Source organism: Dreissena polymorpha, chromosome 3, assembly GCF_020536995.1.
Source record: "Dreissena polymorpha isolate Duluth1 chromosome 3, UMN_Dpol_1.0, whole genome shotgun sequence".
Classification (NCBI taxonomy): Eukaryota; Metazoa; Mollusca; class Bivalvia; order Myida; family Dreissenidae; genus Dreissena; species Dreissena polymorpha.
Window position 1 is genome coordinate 58075007 of NC_068357.1, and position 20647 is coordinate 58095653.

A 20647-nucleotide genomic window follows, 5' to 3' on the forward strand; every position below is an offset into this window, starting at 1 on the left:
AGAGGAAGGATTGTCGGCATTAATTCATTGGTTTATTTAAAATAAGTCTAAATACAATGGAATGGATTATGATGTCATAGGAAACATGTTATTTTGGTTTAACAGACAGAAGAAAAAACAAAGACTGGGCAAATCGAATATGCCTCCCGGAATGTGACGTACATAAACATATGAGTCATGCTCTTTGAAAACAGGGTTAAATGCGTGTGAATAAACTGTCTTTCCAGATTAGCCTGTGCAGTCTGCACAGGCTAGTCTGGGACGGCACTTACTGCCTAAACTGGATTTTTATTTTTGTCAAGAAGAGCCATTCTTTAAACAAACAATACAATAATAGTGGTAATAGTTGCATCTGACACAGGCTGCACAGGCTAATCTGGGATGACACTTTACACACATGCATTACACCCCCTTTTCACAAAGAGAGGCTCACTTTTAATAATTTCTTGCTGATGAGAACAATATTGCAATGTTTATCTCAAAACTGTATCAAGTAACATCAATGATTATGTAAAAGACATTCTGTCCATTTGCTGCCTACAGCCGGCAAATAGAAGCACTTAAATTGCATCAAGCTTCAATGCATCTAGCAAGCACAGTTTTCATTAACTATCAAGAACATTGATCAAGCTTTTATTTCACAAAACATAATTTCCAATATGTTCTAATCATGGTGACCATACTGTAAACACCATTGGATAAATGTAGGCTGATCATTAAAGGTTTCCTTGATTGTATCTGTTAATTGATTGGACACTTTATCTTAGCAACAAAATACGTTATGTACTTGCTAGCTACAAAAGATCATACATGTTTTAGAAAGAAATTTACAGATTGTTGAAGTGTTTTCAAAAGTGGCTGTAAAATCTGGTACACAGAAATCATATGTTAAATAAAAGGTCCAGAATGGCTAGAGGTCGCTCAGACGCTCACAAATTCTTTCAGAATGAAAATAAACATACCAATATATAGATCTAGATAGAACAAAGGTAACTGGAAAATCAAGAAAAGGGAAAGAAATTCCCTTACTTTGGGTATTCAACTAAATGTAGAAACAAAATTCATGCCATGAAAACATGTGTGTTTAACAACTCGAATAAACAATATCATATTAATGAGATACGCACTAGGAAAACCTGGCTTACTTCAAGTATATAAAGTAACATCCTAGATCAGCCTGTGAAGTCTGCACAGGCTAATAAGAGGTGGATGACACTTTATGCTTGTTTGGTGTTTTTTTGTTGTTGAAAGGAAGTATCTCTTTAGCAAAAAATCCAGTTAAGCCAAAAAGTGATATCCCTGATTAGCTTAAGCGTACTGCACAGGCTAATCATGGACAACATTTACAGACACATGCATTAAGACCCATTGCATGCTGGGAAATATGTCGTCTGCTAAAATGTTGTCTGCTGAATTTCTAAAATTAGCATTTTCTTTGATGTTTTTCAAAGAACACTATCAGAATAGCAAACAGTTTGGATCCTGATGAGACGCCACGTTCTGTGGCGTCTCATCTGGATCCAAACTGTTTGCAAAGGTCTTTAAAATTCGGTTCCAGCACTGTAAGAGGTAAGCCCCATTTTCCCAAAGTGAGGCTAAAATCCTTTCCTTAACATAAATACTCACTGTAAATTAAATATACAATGAAGAGCCAAGATACAAGTAAAACATATGTAAAATGCACACTTCATAATTGTAACACATCTTAATTCTTGATGCCAGATTTTCAGTGGAAAAGAGCCTGTTTAGCTTTTTTTCTTGAAAGCTGACCTACTTCATAAACAGAAAAAATGACACAATAATCTGGAGACAAACATATCACCCATTATTTTGGTTAAGATACTAGGAAAAAAGTACAAGGTGACATATGCAATCTATAGCCAGCAGATACTTGTGAAATGGGTACTTTGACATTGAGGCTTGATTTCCAAGTGAGACATAGCAAAAATTTCAATTGAAGCTGTGAGAATCCTGCTTTTTGATGCAAGCATTTTGAAATGTTTACTCCTGCAAATAATCTGTATTGCATGAGTTTGCTGCAATTGTTTCAAGAAGCTAGTCCCAAACTATATTTTATATCATACAATTTCTATATCTGCATTGTATTTCACACAAGCTTATGAAAACAACAGGTGCAGGCAATTTTAACAAAATTCACCCCATTGGTGTAAAAAGGTACCATGTGCCTTCTAATTTCAATGTCACATGGTACCTTTCTGCACCAAGGGGGTGAAATATGCAGAAACAAAATGAAACTCCTGATATGAGAATTTTGACCACTAAAAAGTTCAAGCATTTGGTAATTTTACTTTGGGTTTTCAAAATCTATTGAAATACCTTACGGGTATATAAAATAATATTACATGTAAAATATGCAAAATATTAAAAACTCTAGATTTCATCTTAAGAAAAACTCTGTTTTAACATACCATTTCCCATTTGTTTAGGCATGTCAACTTTTGCTTATACAAGACAGAACAATAAATCCAGCGATGAGCTGAAACCCTTGCATCTAATAAAGCAGTTTTTTTTCTTGATTTGGGGAAAAATCATTATTGACAAAACTGAAAAAGGGGAAGATATTGTCCCAAAGTAAGCTTGAAACTTGGGGAAAATTGCATCATTTAAAAGAAATATTCTCAGGGGAAGGAGCCTTAAGCTTTTGGGAAAGGGTCTATATGAGGCCCTAGCTTAAAAAGAAAAAAAGCCCTGAATAAAGAAATGTTTAACAGAAACAAAAAATTCACTCTCAACACTTGAAATACAACAAAACATTGCAAAAAACTTAACAAGAGGGCCAAGATGGCCCTAGTTTGCTCACCTGAGAGGCTCGTATTCACTAAACAATTCTTAGACTTAAGTCTAAGAATAATGAAAATTCTTTAAATAAGAATATTCAAAAATTTCTTTAATCTTGAGTCAAACTTGGTATTAACAACTTCTATCTACATCATTAACCTTGTAGAACATTTTGTTAATGGCATAATCACCAGTGTTAGTCAATATATTCATACGTTGGACTCATTTTTCTTGGTTCTAAGTCTATTCTTTGTTCTTAAGTCTAAGAATGGGTTGGTGAATACAGGCCCTAGATATTGACAAGACAAACATCCTGGTCAAGTTTCATCATTATTGAACCAAAACTCTGGCGTAGGAAGTGATTTTGTTTTTGTAAGATTTGAAATGGTGACCTATATTTTAGTGCTGCAACAATATACCGGTATATCGGTATATATCGCAATACGCAATCCGCATATTGTATTGCGATACGATTTTCGTCATACCGGTACGAAAATTTAACAAACATGCATCTACATTTCGTTCAGAAAAGCCATCCAAAATAATGATATCAAGGTAAACAAAACAAAGCGGTATTTTGTAAAAATAAATTGTTACGTACAAATGGCATTCTAAAAAGTCTATTATACAGAGTAGCGTTGTTACATGGGAGCATTCATTCTATGCTTTTAAACGAATTATCGTTAAATTAATTACGCACAACTAAATGTTTCGTTCGATTCTGAAATGAGCATCCGAATCCGAATTTCGGAAACATGCTTCCGAAATGTAATGCTAACGCGACAATAAAAAAAGTGCTTTATTCTTTTTCTCAATAAAAAGCGAAAGCGCGCAAAAATTATACAGACATGTAGAACGTCGCGTGCAAAGTGTGGGTGTATTTGTGTTGTATAAAACGGGAACATCACGTCAGGCAATTTACGCGTGTTCAGTGGAAAAAAAGCGCCCGATTGGAAGTTATTTCATTACATCTTTAAATAGTAACAAATGCCAAAATGTATTTGATATTTAAGAAAATTGGTGAATATTTGTGTTTTGTGTTATTCTTGAGCATTTTTATAGTAAACATTTACCAGAATTTGCTTTAAAACTGGAATATAAGGGATTATCTGGTAATTGGCGAGTTATAATTTTGGTACAAGTAAGCAATATATTGCGATATATTGCAATACGGGTTTTTGAGCTGACAATATATCGCAATACGCTTTTTGGCGTATTGTTGCAGCACTACTATATTTTGAGTTGACCCCCCTTACCAAACATCAAACTTTGCTTACAAGGATTTTGAATAATATAATGAAAATTTGGACAATCTAAGGGCAATAATTATGGCATTAATTATGTGATTTTGCTCATCATCAAACTTGACTGAGATCTTTCAGCAACTTTGATAAAGAATGCATGAGAAATGTGAATGCTAGAGTGTTTACAAACAAATGTGGACGAACGGACAGCGGACAAAGACCAATCCTAAAAACTCACCTGATCAATCAGGTGAGCTTAAAAGTGTGTTTCACCGATCTGAGCCATTTTCCAACTTGTCCAAGAAATAACTAAAACCAATGTATTGACTAAGTTTCACGATGATTAGGCAAAATATGTGACTTCTATAGTGTTCGATCACAAGGTTTCTCTCTATATAGTCACATAAGGAAAACTGCCCCACCCCCCTGGCAGCCATGTTTATTGACCCATCGGGACCATTTGCAAACTCATCTGAGATATATATAAAACCAACCTTTTCACCAAGTTTCATGATGATTGGGCAAAAAATGTGACTTCTAGAGTGTTCACAAGCTTTTTTTTACTATATAAATATAAGAAAACTGCCCCCCCCCCAGCAGCCATGTTATTCAACTGACCGGAACCATTTTCCAACTCAACGCACGTATCTAGGAAACAAAAGTTCTGACAAAATTTCATGAAAATTGGGCCAAAAATGTGACTTCTAGAGTGTTGACATGTTTTCACTATATACAAATAGAGAAAAATACCCCGCCCACTGGCGGCCATGTTTTTTCACCGATCTGGACCATTTTCAAACTCATCTGAGAAATCAATAAAACCAATGTTTTGACCAACTTTCATGATGATTGACAGTGGTTTTTTTTAATGAAATATTCGGCGTTATTCGGCCCCATTCCCCCATCTGTAGAGTATATATTTTTCCCCCAAATATTTGAAAAATTTCCCTCTCTGAAGTGTAATTCAATTTTAATCAATGCCTCATTTAAATAATTCACAGAAAAGCCAAGAAATGTTGATCTTTGAACATGAACATAACATGTTGATGAAAAAAAGAGTTGGAATAATGTTTTTCTCTATGTATGGTGAGTTATATTATTAAAACTTGATTTTGTACTGAATTGAAATTTCCCCGTTTTCCCCTTTTACGTGTGAATTCCCCCCCCCCCCTCAGGGGACCCGACCCCTTTCCCCCAAAACTGAAAAAAAACACTGATTGAGCAAAAATTGTTACTTCCAGGGTGTTTACAAGGTTTCTCTATAGCCAAATAAGGAAAACTGCCCCACCCACTGGCGGCCATGTTTTTCAACGGACCGGAACCACTTTTGAACTCAACCAACATATCATTAAGACAAACATTTTGACAAAGTTACATGAATATTGGGCATGAAATGTGACTTCTACAGTGTTTACAAGTTTTTTCTCTTTTTTTGACCTAGTGACCTAGTTTTTGACCCAGCACGACCCAGTTTCGAACTCAACCGAGATTTCATTGGGAAGATGCTTCTGACCAAGTTTCATGAAGATCGGACAATAAATGTGGCCTCAAGAGTGTTTACGAACAAATGTTAACGAAGGACGGACAAAGACCGGTCACAAAGCTCACCTGAGCAATCAGGTGAGCAAAAAAGTAAAATCCCTTGGGTCCTTGCAATGAAAGTCAATGAAAGTAATGAGACAAAACTTACCAGTCAGATTGTAAATGTACCTCAATAAAAGCATAAATTGAACTTAATTCACAGCAACAGAAAGACAATATAATGGGGTTATATTTACCTTGTGATTTCTGAAGAGTTATTTCTATCTTCGATGGTACTTTCGGTGGTGTTTGAAGGGCTGTGCGTATCTGATAATACCTGAAACAAATGCAAGCAAAGCCGCTCTGTAGGTCAGAACTTACGTTCCTGATATTATGATAGAAATTATTTGCTGCATGACATAAATTTCATTTAATAAGGCACCAAAATGATGATTCAACACATAGTTTTTGTGTTATAATCACCTGCTACATACATGTAGCCCAAATTGCAACAAGGTATACTGAAATCTGATTGTGAACAGCATCTTTTCAATGTACATATAACACATACATGTACCATTACAGATGTCACAGCACAATAATGACAGATGGTAGTTTTTTTCAAATTAAAACATGTATCTGTTGAGGAGGGGTTGTCATAATAAAACAGAAAATGACAAAAGCTTAAATATTATTATTATAAATTTGAAAAGAAACAGCTGTTCTTAAAAAATCTAAAACTTAGTAGTTGTCTCAATGACCAAATACTTTTATAAAAGAACATCAACTATAAGAATAAACATTATTGAAACTGAGATTGCACCCTCAGGGTCAAAGATAAAAGGGGTTCACAGGAGTTTTCACACGGACTGGACAGAATGTTAACTAACTGCTAAGAACTTAATTTTTGCAAATATCTTCTTTTTTTTAAACATTAGCAATAATTTTTAGTGCATGAAAGACAGTTTTTCTTGCAGTTTGTGCCGATATCAAAAGATTTAAGGATAAAATCATTGAATACATCTGAAATCAGTTGCAAAATTTTACATTGGGTATAGCATAATTGTTTACATGAATGCGTTACACATAAAATTCTAGGAACAAAACATGGGCTTATTTAATAAAGTAATTCTGATGTATTTCACATTTCCTTAAGCAGCATAAAAAATGTGTTTTATGCACTAGTTTAAATTTGTAAGAAAAGTTGTTTTAAAAAGTTATTTAAAGAAAAGCACTACATTATGATGAACTACATACCAGTGTGTTTACATCCATTAACGTTCAATTGTGAACCCCACAAAGTAATCAGAATCAGATCCTGCACCCTGACCCTTGGAAATGTCAAAGCAAAGAATTGGGTGTGAATTAAGAATTAATCACAAAACAAACTACCGTCTTTATCCTAATAAAAGCTCCCTCCCTAATAAACGCGCCCCTGTTGTATAATAAAATGTAGGAGTGATCAAAATAATAGCGCCCCCATTTCTCGGCTGCGAAGGGGTAAAGTAATTGCATTTTATTGACGGAAAATTCTTTTGTTTATCAACAAGGTACATGTCATTGGCAACAACCTTATAGTAATACAAGAGTTCCGCGGTCGGAGATGACCGCATTGAAGCCGGATTTTTGATTTAAATGACAGGAAAGTACCTTTCGTGTTTTTGTCAATGCAATACTTAAATTACTGAAATATTGTTCAAAGGTCAAAATGAAATGTAAGTACTTTTCAAGGCATGAGCAAACCTTGTGTTATGTTTTGAATGCATGCATATACATGAACAACAATAACATTTAAGGTCACAAATATGAACTTGAATTGACAATTAGGAAAGTTTGATCTCAATTTTTTTATTAGCAAATTAGTAACATATTGTTTGAAGTTTCCATCAATTTCATTATCAAATGTAAGAAAATAAACTTAGATGAAATAATACTATTTATTGTTTTGCTTTCACATACCTACACAGAAATCCAGACAGCCTTATGATCACTCCAAAAGGTTTCTATCACACCAGTTCTAGCAGATAGATTGGACACATAAATATGATCCAAGCTTGAATGATAGTCTGTGGTTTCACTTGGCGGGGTAGCCTTCAGTCCACTCAAAGACATGAACTTCTGAAGTTTTACAAGGTTGGCCAGAACTAGTAAGTAACCACTGGACATTTCAAGGTCATTCATTTGAAAGCCGAGAAATGGGGGCGCTATTATTTTGATCACTCCTACATTTTATTATACAACAGGGGCGCGTTTATTAGGGAGGGAGCTTTTATTAGGATAAAGACGGTAGTTTGTTTTGTGATTAATTCTTAATTCACACCCAATTCTTTGCTTTGACATTTCCAAGGGTCAGGGTGCAGGATCTGATTCTGATTACTTTGTGGGGTTCACAATTGAACGTTAATGGATGTAAACACACTGGTATGTAGTTCATCATAATGTAGTGCTTTTCTTTAAATAACTTTTTAAAACAACTTTTCTTACAAATTTAAACTAGTGCATAAAACACATTTTTTATGCTGCTTAAGGAAATGTGAAATACATCAGAATTACTTTATTAAATAAGCCCATGTTTTGTTCCTAGAATTTTATGTGTAACGCATTCATGTAAACAATTGGACCTAGAGTCTTGAAACTTGACATGAAGGTTGGCCATAACTAGTTAGTAACCACTGGTCATTTCAAGGTCATTCATTTGAAGGTCAAGGTCACTGTGACCTTGAATGTAAAAATGTTAAAGTTCTTATTTCATGGTATAACTTTGGTATGCTTGGACCTAGAGTCTTCAAACTTGACATGAAGGTTGGCCAGGATTAACAGATGACCACTGGTCATTTCAAGGTCATTCATTTGAAGGTGAAGGTCACTGTGACCTTCAATATAAAAATGTTAAAGTTGTTATAACTTTGGTATGCTTGGACCTAGAGTCTTGAAACTTGACATGAAGGTTGGCCAGAACTAGTAAGTAACCACTGGACATTTCAAGGTCATTCATTTGAAGGTCAAGGTCACTGTGACCTTGAATGTAAAAATGTTAAAGTTGTTATAACTTTGGTATGCTTGGACCTAGAGTCTTGAAACTTGACATGAAGGTTGGCCAGAACTAGTAAGTAACCACTGGACATTTCAAGGTCATTCATTTGAAGGTCAAGGTCACTGTGACCTTGAATGTAAAAATGTTAAAGTTCTTATTTCATGTTATAACTTTGGTATGCTTGTACCTGACCTTGAATGTAAAAATGTTAAAGTTCTTATTTCATGGTATAACTTTGGTATGCTTGGACCTAGAGTCTTCAAACTTGACATGAAGGTGACCTTGACCTTCAAATGAATGACCTTGAAATGTCCAGTGGTTACTTACTAGTTCTGGCCAACCTTCATGTCAAGTTTCAAGACTCTAGGTCCAAGCATACCAAAGTTATAACAACTTTAACATTTTTACATTCAAGGTCACAGTGACCTTGACCTTCAAATGAATGACCTTGAAATGTCCAGTGGTTACTTACTAGTTCTGGCCAACCTTCATGTCAAGTTTCAAGACTCTAGGTCCAAGCATACCAAAGTTATAACAACTTTAACATTTTTATATTGAAGGTCACAGTGACCTTCACCTTCAAATGAATGACCTTGAAATGACCAGTGGTCATCTGTTAATCCTGGCCAACCTTCATGTCAAGTTTGAAGACTCTAGGTCCAAGCATACCAAAGTTATACCATGAAATAAGAACTTTAACATTTTTACATTCAAGGTCAGGTACAAGCATACCAAAGTTATAACATGAAATAAGAACTTTAACATTTTTACATTCAAGGTCACAGTGACCTTGACCTTCAAATGAATGACCTTGAAATGTCCAGTGGTTACTTACTAGTTCTGGCCAACCTTCATGTCAAGTTTCAAGACTCTAGGTCCAAGCATACCAAAGTTATAACAACTTTAACATTTTTACATTCAAGGTCACAGTGACCTTGACCTTCAAATGAATGACCTTGAAATGTCCAGTGGTTACTTACTAGTTCTGGCCAACCTTCATGTCAAGTTTCAAGACTCTAGGTCCAAGCATACCAAAGTTATAACAACTTTAACATTTTTATATTGAAGGTCACAGTGACCTTCACCTTCAAATGAATGACCTTGAAATGACCAGTGGTCATCTGTTAATCCTGGCCAACCTTCATGTCAAGTTTGAAGACTCTAGGTCCAAGCATACCAAAGTTATACCATGAAATAAGAACTTTAACATTTTTACATTCAAGGTCACAGTGACCTTGACCTTCAAATGAATGACCTTGAAATGACCAGTGGTTACTAACTAGTTATGGCCAACCTTCATGTCAAGTTTCAAGACTCTAGGTCCAAGCATACCAAAGTTATAACAACTTTAACATTTTTTATATTGAAGGTCACAGTGACCTTGACCTTCAAATGAATGACCTTGAAATGACCAGTGGTCATCTGTTAATCCTGGCCAACCTTCATGTCAAGTTTGAAGACTCTAGGTCCAAGCATACCAAAGTTATACCATGAAATAAGAACTTTAACATTTTCGAGCACGCCGCCACCCCGCCCGCCCGCCCGCCCCCCCCGCCCGCCCGACAACATCAATCTATAAGCCGAGATTTTTTCGAAAAAAATCCGGCTAAAAACTTTAATAATAATAATAATAACATATATATTTGGAACATATCGATGTTAGGATTAAACTCCAATATGCAGGCGATTGTATTATTGTATCGGTGTTTTCAGTTTTAAATGTCAAATTCATGGTACGATTTTTTTTTACACCAAGCATTAAAAATACTAATTTACCCAGGTTGTTCAATATGCGGTACGCTGGGCCGAAGAACGTGGCTTACATTTTATACATACCGGGTAGATTGTTAATCACTTCGTGTAGACACAATGCAGGGCTTAACTTATTGAAAATTAAATTTAGGATCTATTAATTGTGTTGCTATAGTTGTTGTTTTTTGTTGTTGTTTTTTGACAAATAAATATAATAATAATTGTAATGTTCCTTCATTTTAATTAACATGATATTCACAATGAATTCACATTTAAATCTTAATGGGCGTCACTTTCAACATGGGTGCTTGTGTAGTGATCTTCGCTGTCTACGTCATCGTCTGACTCCGGGAGTTCGATCCCTGTGGTCGTCCCGGTCTAATTATCTGCATATGTTCTTCTGATTAATTTTATTGCTAGGCCCAATTCAACCAGAAAATATTTTGGTCTGGTTTATGAGGTATCTAAAGTTACCATAAATCTCCACTAATTAACACTGTTGCTATCTCAGTCACGCGTACTGTTACAGTTCTCATTACGGTCTTATCGACAATGGCCCTTTCATCTCGCATGATAATAGGGTGTTGTATTCAGGTAAAACTAATTGTGATATGTTTACGATTGCTCAATGAACTTGGAACTTTGCAAATACCGGTAAACACATTTTAGAAGTTAGCTCGTATTATACCTAAAGGGGGGTGAAATAATCGCGCCCCTTAGTGATTTGCATCGCGCCCTGGCGCGGTTAATAGGATAAAGACGGTATTTATTTTTTCAAATTATTATTCAATAAATGAAACATTTTAGCCTCCCTCTGTTTAAAGGGGGTTAAATGCATGCGTGTTAAGTGTGGTCACAGATTAGTCTGTTAAGTCTGTACAGGCCAATTAGGGACAACAATTTCCTCATTAACTGGATTTTTGCTAAGAAAAACGTTCTTTAAACTAGCACAGGCTAGTCTGGGATGACACTTGATGCACATGCATTTAACCCCCTTTTCACAGAGTGCAACTCATTATTAACTTATCACAAACCCGCGCTGGAAGAGGTCTACATTGTAGAACTTGTTGAGTTCCACAGAAAACTCCAGGGTGGCTTGTAGCTCCGTCATGCTTGCACGTGCACTGTGCCCCTCCCAGTCAACAAGAGGCTGAAAATAGAACACTATTAAAGCTGAGGATGATACAAATGTAATAGCACAAACACTGTAAGAGCTGAGAATGATAATAGCACACACACTATTAGAGTTGAGGATGATAAAAACACACACGCGCAATTAGAGTTAAGGATGATAATAGCACATACACTATTAGAACTGATGATGATAATAGAACACACACTATTACAAATGAGGATGATAATAGCACACACAGTATTATAGCAGAGTATGACAAAAGCACACACACTTTTGGATCGGATGATGATAATAGCATAAACACTGTAAGAGCCGAGGTTGATAATAGCACACACAGTATTAGAGCTGTATATGATAATAGCACACACACACGCACTAGTAGAGCTGATGTTGATAATGGCACACACACACTATAAGAGCTAAGGTTGATAATGGCACACACACACACACACTATTAGAGCTGAGGATGATAATAGCACACACACTATTAGAGCTGAGGATGATAATAGCACACACACTATTAGAGCTGAGGATGATAATAGCACACACACTATTAGAGCTGAGGTTGATATTAGCACATACACTACTACAGCTAAGGTTGAAAGTGACACACATACTGTTAAAGCTAAGTTGAAAATATGCACAAACACTAAATTCTTGCTAAGGTTGAAACAAAAGATGTTTTTCTAAAACATGTTTTCTCCCAATGTTTAGTAGTAAATATAGTGATCAACTGTTAAAAGATTTCCTAAATAGTGTATCCAACTGACAGAGAGATAGGCAGATGCAAGAAAGATATCCCCACTTCATTGAAGGGATGAGTACTTAGCCTAGCTAGAGGATTAATCAGTTATTTATCATTTGACTGTGAAATAATTCTCTTATTGAAATACAAATTTACTTTTTTTTATAGTACAATGTACATCTAGATGATATAATTACCACAAATACATTTTTAAAGATGAATATCTGAAGTATTTATATTATATATACATGTATATATATATATATATATATATATATATATATATATATATATATATATATATATATATATATATATATATGGCACAATTCCTCTATCCAAATTGAAACAAAATTGAGCACATTTTTTTCTTCTTTTAGCAACAGTTAGCTTGACCTTGACCAATCTGGCGCCAAATGCAACCCATGCAAAGTCTGTATGTCAGCTAGAAAAGGGGGCATACTCCTGCTTAACCCTTTACCACTTAGATACGTATTTTGACACATTTGCATTCCCTCCCAAAGTTAACTTTAGTTAAAGTCCTTTCTTTCTTTTCCAACCCTTAGATACTGATGAGTAGCAAACATAAACAACCACTGACCTGGACAGAAAGACTTATAACTTTAACCAGCCGTTTACCCTTTCCCACTCAGAAGCAAAGTGAAAATGGCTATGTGCAAACAGCATAAAACAAGAACAGCTTTCGAGTAACTCAGTCTGTTCTGGTTTTATGCTGTTTGCTGCTTTTTAGTTTCTAAGGGTTGGAAATGAAGCCTTCAAAACTTGAATCCAGTAAGAAAGGTCTTTAAGTAAATTTAACTTTCTGAGAGACTGACTACAAATGCATCAAAATACGCATCTAAGCTGTTAAGGGTTACAAGATGAATACGCTCTCACCTTTGCCAACATTTTAGGTTAAAGTCAAGCTAATATGTGTTAATCATGCACAGATACATGTACTATTAATTCACTACTTTACATTTATAATAAACAACATTCAAATCTCTTTAGAAAATGTTGGGAGTATTAATGTAAATATATACATATGAAAGCCCACATCATTTGTAATGATGTTAACATATTTGTGCACCTGTCTGTAACTTGCATTTAGAAAGAGGAGCATCACACTGCACTCTGCCAGATTTTGAATAGAAAAGCCATACTATAACAGAGTAATACAAGATAATTCTCTCCACACCTGAAGCTAATTTCAACATCATAAAACTCATTTATTCCTGGGAAACTAAGAATCATCAACCAGAAAACTGATTCATTCTATTAGGTATAGTCTATAACGTTTGACAGGGAGGCCTATTAGCATCAAAATTATAAAGTATATTTGTTTTACTTGATTTAAAATGAAATTAAAGAATATGTTTGAAGGTTCTTCAATCAAAAGTTTAGTGATAGTTTTCTTAAATTAAGAATGATACAAGTTTCATAATAGAACTTATGCATATTTGATAGGTCTTTAACAGTCCTAAAGACTTATAGTATAGAATTGTTTATAAAACATTCATAAAAAAAACTAATTCTATGGTGGATCTGTTTTAAATGCACGGCCATTCTTCCTTTTTATTTCTAATGCTTGTAAAACTTAATCAGACAATAAAGCAGAAGCAAGTAAAATTCTCATATGGATTGTGAAAATAATTGAGGCATATCAGCCGTTGTTATTTTTTGTACAGGTAAGTACTTCACCAAAATTAGTGAACATGTTTATGGCTTTCCTCTTAATTTTAAAACCTTTTTGCTTTAAATGCAAAATTATATTGGCTGTGCATTTTTTTAAAATAACATGGTTAATGAAATACAGACAAGCTTTTGTGTGGTGAAATTTGACCTTCAAACTCTGAGTGTGACCATGCCCTTTAGGGTAGGGACACAAGTGTAACATCATATACATCTTGATGATGTCCTTGTGATGATGTGCGCCCATTTTGTTTAATCCATCAAAATGTTTGAATTTGTGGCTGAAACAGGAATTTTCAAACAATTTTAAGGTCAAATGTTACATTTGACCTATATGTGTGATCCTGACCATTAAGTTAGGGGCTGGGTGTTCTTTAGGACATGCAATCTTATCATGGTTTACATTTGTGCCAAGTCATTCTAAAAACCATCAATACACAGGGTTTTTTCTGCCTACTTTGGGAAAAGGAGTCTGACCAAATTGTGAATTTTGTATCGACAAAATTGCCCATTTTGGGAATTTTTGTTTCGTAAAACGGCTCATTTTGGGGAAAAAAATTGAATTAATCATGCTTAAATCAGTCTGTGGTTTAACAATTTTCTTTATATCAACACATGCAAAACAAACACTGCCCAAACACAAGTTACAGCAACATTTTTGGCCGAGCTAAAATAGAGCCATGGGTATTTCATTTCATACTTTAATGTATTAAATGACGATTGAACTACAACTTTCTTACAAGGCTCTGAGCATTCAGTTGCCGATTTTGTGATTGACGGCCCTGGCATTACTTCTGTTGCTTTTACATTTTGCTGCGTATCGTCCGAGCCTGTCTGTTCAGGGTTACTCGCGGCAGTAATTTCGGAAGATTCTGAGCGTTTCGAAAACATTGATGATATCGTTACACATCCTTTAGCGTCTTTTTTTTGTGTTTTTTAATGTAATATTTACTATTGTGCGAAGCCATGATTGAAAATAAGCGTCTACAGATATGGTATAGAATGTATATTGTGCGGCTCTATATACTCTTGTATTATAAGGAACAGTTCGAACGTCATCGCTTAGAGTAAATGCATCCGGCAAATACACCAAAAAATCTGTGTCACTAAGGCTTTATTGAGTCGCGAACGAAGGGAAGTCACTCTTTCGATATAAATTATGTTTACTTTTTACGATTTTGGAAGATATTATTTTTTGGAATTGGGAAAAATGCAATGAAAAGTTGATTGGGAACGGGTCCGTTTGCTTTGGGAATGCCTCCGTTTCCCGGAGGCGCAGACAGTGCTGAAAAAACCCTGATATATGATGGCAAAGTTTTGCCAAAAACAATTATGTTCAAGCTGTTTATTGCCAATTTTGAACTTTGACCTTTGAGAAAGGGAGATGATTTTTACACACGAACATAGTCTTATGATGGGGCAAGTTATTTAAACATTCATCTTTATATAATGCAAAGTTATGGCTAAGACAGGAAATATGGCAATACAAAAGGCGGACTAATATTGTGTTTCCTACATAGTGCTTTTTTGAAAGAGGGCATAGGAGAAAACATAATATGAAAACATAAACATAACATAATAGCTCAAAGCTCACTTATAATCCTGACCAGTATTTTCCCTCTTTGGTGAATGGGGCTGGGTCACTTCCAGGAGAGACTTTTAATACACAATTCATGGACTCATATATTTACCTTTGCACAACAAATCCATTTATTTGCAAACAATATTACACCACATATAAAACCTAAAGACATAATCCAATACAACACAATATTACACAATATATTAAAATACAACTCTACTCAATAATACAACATACACGGAAATCATTTCATATACATTGAATTATGTACACAACATTAAACACTACAGTCAGACTTCTGTCTGTTATATGTCCTAGAGCTGCAACGATTCAATCCGATGCATCGAAAATCGGTTTGAAATGCGTCGATTCGATTACGATACCAAACCTACCAAATTTGATTCGATTCTTTAACATATAGACATATATATACATAGATACGTAAAGCTCGCTGTATTATGACTATTTGATACGGAAAGATGTAGGTTTTATCTTTACCTGTAATTACGACGCGCGCGATTGGCTGCTTATTACTTTAGTCATCCAATCAATAAGCGCGTTACGGTCTACTATCGGAAAAAGCGTCAAAATGGCTAAAAAGTTGTGGCCGACAAATTGAAATTATCAGATGCGCCTAAGAAGCTTAAATAAAAAAAGTGGCAGTATTTTGGGTTTCGGGATGGTAGCCCTCCCGATAAAGCAAAGTGTAAACTGGGCTTCACGGATGAAACATAACGTTGATTTAGCAAGACTAAGAGGTAGCACAAGTGCAACTACTCAAGTCGCCAGCCAGAAAAGCAGTTCTGTTTCTGTTGGGAATTTGTTAAGTTTATTAGAGAATGTGCTTTGTCCTACAGGTAACAGGTGATGCTGTCATGGCACATTGGTAGACATGCTTGTAGCGGTTTTGGATATAAGTATAATATCACTCCACTGATTCCAGATGTTCTTATGATTATTTTTTTAATTTTACATTATTGTGTATTCAACACAATCTTCTAGTCAGAAGTTTTTTATATTAAAATTGAGTCCTAATTTGCTATTCTTATTTATGTGTTGTATTGAAATATTGAAATAGTTTGAAAGACAATTGGCAGTTTCTTGCAATAATTTCTTACAAATGTTAATTTAACACACTTTTAACAGTTTTTAAAACACTGTTGAACCAACCAAACTATATCAAACAAACACACAATTTTATAAATGCCTAAGATATCTAGGTATGCGACACATTTGAACAGAAATGTTTATTTTGAGGCAGAAGAGTGAATATATGATAAAACTAGGTTTGAAGATGAATCGAATCGAAAAAATCAGAATCGGAGTGTCTGAAATCGAAATCAAATGGAATCCAGCTGTTGGTGAATTGTTGCAGCTTTAAAATGTCCATGTTCCTAATTCAGACATCTTCGTTGCGGATTGGGTCGTGTGTTGAATCCGGCCCATGGCCTGCGATATTGCTACATTGCCTCAGTAGTTGCGTGGTGGTGATTTTATCGTCCTCATATTTGTCTCAGGTGTTGAATAGTGTTCCGTGGATTTCCTTGAATTTCCTTCTATGCACACGGGCAAGCGCGTGCTGCATTCGCGACATTTTCATTTGGCTAGTCTACAACACCCTTAAGCTTTATCATTTTACGATACTGTCTTAGACTGATTCCTGTGTCACAAGACAGATGTTGCCATTGTTCGCATTGATCACACGATATTGCGCTATCACCGTCATTAATGTTACGTTCACAGTGTATACATGGATATTCTGAAGCCATGATTGGATTTGTGGCTGCAATGAAACAACTCCCCTATTATATACTCTTGTTAAACAGACGCTATTTACTCTGTATGTATAAATACACACAGTGTGTATAATCCACGCTGCCAATTCAAGCCAACTTCTTTAATTGATGGCAATTAATGGCATGTGCCGCTAATTGATTGTTTGCAATGCACAAATTAATATGTTTGCATTATCAAGTCATCAGTCCTTGGAATATCTTACGATTGTAGATTGGTAGTTGATAGGGTGTTGACGTGTTTTCATTTGCTCCACAAGTATGTGTTTTATTTATATATAACGCGACCAGAGAAAGTGAATGTTGTGATAGAAAAAGGATAATATGCAAAGTGTTATGCAAGTGTTATAGTTTTACGGATAAAATCAACAATAAAGACAAAAAAGGGTACTTTTCAGGGCTCAACATTTACCTTAAAACCAACTTGCACTGCCGGGCAAGTAATTAAAAAATCGACTTGCCCTGAATGTAAAGCCACTTGCCCAAACATTAAACATCACATTAACTGTAAACCTCATATTTTTTAATAAAGATAAAAATGATACACCAGATTTTTTTATTTTTTTTGCACATTTAACAAAATGATTACAGCAATTTAAGTCTAATTAAAGTCTAAATGTAGATTTGTGCCAATGTTTGATTATTAATGAAATAATTAGTAATTCTCCTCCACGTCTTAGTCAGCAAACACAGACTTACAGTTATTTGTAAAGTTAAAGCTAAAGCCAACTTTTACTTGCCAGGGGCAATCAGACAACCGTAAATGTTGAGCCCTGCTTTTAAAAGCATTTTTAATAAAATCATAGACATTATTGCCTGTTCCATGTGAATATATTTTTTTCTTAAATATAAAATTACACTGACAATATTTTACAGTTTTAGCTGGTACTTACTACTACTAAAACAAATACGATTCATTTATGACAAACAGCATGCTGTTTAACATAAGTCAAACATAAATCATTTCAATTATATACACAATTAAAACCATCATTTGTTACAATACTCAACTCAATAACACTCAAAAATAACATAAACACGGATATATCAGTGCTTTCCACAGGCAATTTAACGGTCCCTCAGCGGGGCGCTTGAATTTCGAAATCAGAGTCCGCAGGGCGCCGTCAATTTTCCAATCAGTGTATTCTGACAGTTATTGCAGCTTAAGATCAAAGCGATATCGACTTCGCCGAAAATTTTGAAAGTCGGTTTACGATCTTTTGTCGCTTTACCCAACTAAAGCCCGCCTAAAGGCGGAGCGTCGCAGTATCAGAAAATCAATATTGGCCAATGCGAGCGCACGCTTTGTATGAGCGACAGCAGTAGGCAGGCAATACCTGCAGTTAAATCATGAAGACGACTTGTGACGTACATGTAATTGCCACAGAAATCTTAGCCAGTTACTTAGAAGACTGATGATGGCAACCAGCCGTAATCCTCTTAGACAACGTGAATTTCATGCATAATTCCGTCAAAACATTTATTCGACTCGTAAAATGTTTAAACAAATTATCGTTGATTCATAACGCAACTGTTAATATTTGTTGAAATCTCAAATGGGAATAATTTAATTTGTAATCCGAAACCCATTCCCATAGGTAAATGCGTTTTTAATCCGAAACACACTTCCTAATGTCAATGTTACCACAACGTTGAAATATTCTTGCTTCAAATTAGCAGTGCAAATTTATTTTTTGTCGAATCTTTTTCTCAAAAAAAAATCACGAAAATTATGCAGCATGTACAACGTCGCATCATTTGCATAGAAAGTGTGCGTGTATTGAGCGTTTTAACAAGCACACAACACGTCAGGAAAATGATGCATGTTCAGAGGCAATATTTCATCAAATCTATAAATAGTCACATACAATTTATTTGATACTATAGAAAAAAGATTTGTGTTAAAGAAATAGTTGAGAGCTTTTATCATAAATATTTACCAGAAAGTGATTTATAAAAACGGAATAAACAGGATTTTCGGGTCATAAATAGAAACTTGGAAAGAAGTAAGTATCCAGTAATAGAGTCGGGTTGAAATGGATGTATTGGGGAATCTTTCGAGTCGGGATTTTACTAGCTATGTTTAAAAAAAGTTTGAAAACAAACAATATATATATTTTTAATGACTGGGGAATTTTCTTGGCAAGTCATAGCGCACCAAATGACATCTTTTGACGCTGTTTTTCTTTGAGTTATAACGCACCACAGAACGTCAATTGACACGTTAAATTAAAGAAAAAATCAACGTCGGGAGGGGACGAAAATCCTGTGGAAAGCACTGTATATCCCAATACATTTATTAACAAAATCATATTCAATAACAATATCATTTTATTCTATATAATATATCAGTGTGACGAAACCCCTACTGCCCTCCTTCATAAAATCAGTGTGATGAAACTGCATTGTGACGAAACCTCCATCACCCTCTGTGACGGTGTGTTGCCTTTTCTTAGGTGCATTGGACCAAGAACACTAACAGTTACAGACAATTGCTTTGGAGCACACAAAATCCAGTGTTGCTTGTCATTTAATTATATATATTTTTAACAGTAGATCACTGTCCTCTACTTATCATGCTTGCCATTTGGTTCAATATTTCAATGATGTTTCCGTTACTAGACAGTCCGAAATTTATCCTAGTATTGAATAACATTTCACATGTCAGCAAATCACCAATAGAATTTAAATTATAAAGAATCCAAACCTTTAAAAAATATGTTCATGATAAGTTTGACATACAAATGTTCTTACGGAAACATGTTCAGCCTTTTGCAAAGTTTAAAAAAAAGTCACTACCCCACCCGATACAGTTAATTGCCTAATTATAGGAAGAATGCAGTAAACAGAAAATTTGCGTCTTACGTAAAGAAAACTTATTCAAATATTAAAAGTTTACCTTTTTATCAATCAATTATTCTACATGACTTCCAAGGCAAAGGATATTTTTATTTCACTAAATATCACTCACGGTTTGTTTTGAGGTTATATTACACTAATTCCATTTCACATAGGGTCTCATTATAAAACTTTCAAACTTTCAAAGCATTTTTCTTGTATCTCCTATATATCAAGACTGGTATCATTTTGAAGATAAATTTGTCCTCTTTCAATAAATGCAGTCAAAAATATATGGTCTCGCAACTTCTAAGAAAAGTAAAATTCGCCCAAAGGCAAGCACCCTCGGGAAAGTGAAATTTCGACAAAAGCCCCGTACTTCAATAAACGCACCCCAAACAGTGATCTTTCAACGTAATCCCCAATGAAATGCGTTAAAATGTTGCAGACACACACAGGATGCAGGAAATAATAAAAAAAGCATGGGTGCGATCGTTAAATTGCTTTTAATA

At 34.9% G+C, this 20647-nt stretch overlaps 1 protein-coding gene across 2 annotated transcripts in view; it reads right to left on the reverse strand.

The window, feature by feature from the left end:
- LOC127874317 (protein FAM135A-like) overlaps positions 1-20328 on the reverse strand; it is a 77796-nt gene extending 57468 nt beyond the window's left edge. For both annotated transcript variants that reach the window (XM_052418563.1, XM_052418562.1), the window contains exons 1-3: positions 20197-20328; positions 11385-11500; positions 5822-5901 (exon numbers count right to left, since the gene is read on the reverse strand). In XM_052418563.1, coding sequence (XP_052274523.1) covers positions 5822-5901; positions 11385-11461 — 157 coding nt within the window. In that variant the 5' untranslated portion in view covers positions 11462-11500; positions 20197-20328. The remainder of the gene's footprint in view (positions 1-5821; positions 5902-11384; positions 11501-20196) is intronic.
- Positions 20329-20647: the final 319 nt, after the last annotated feature.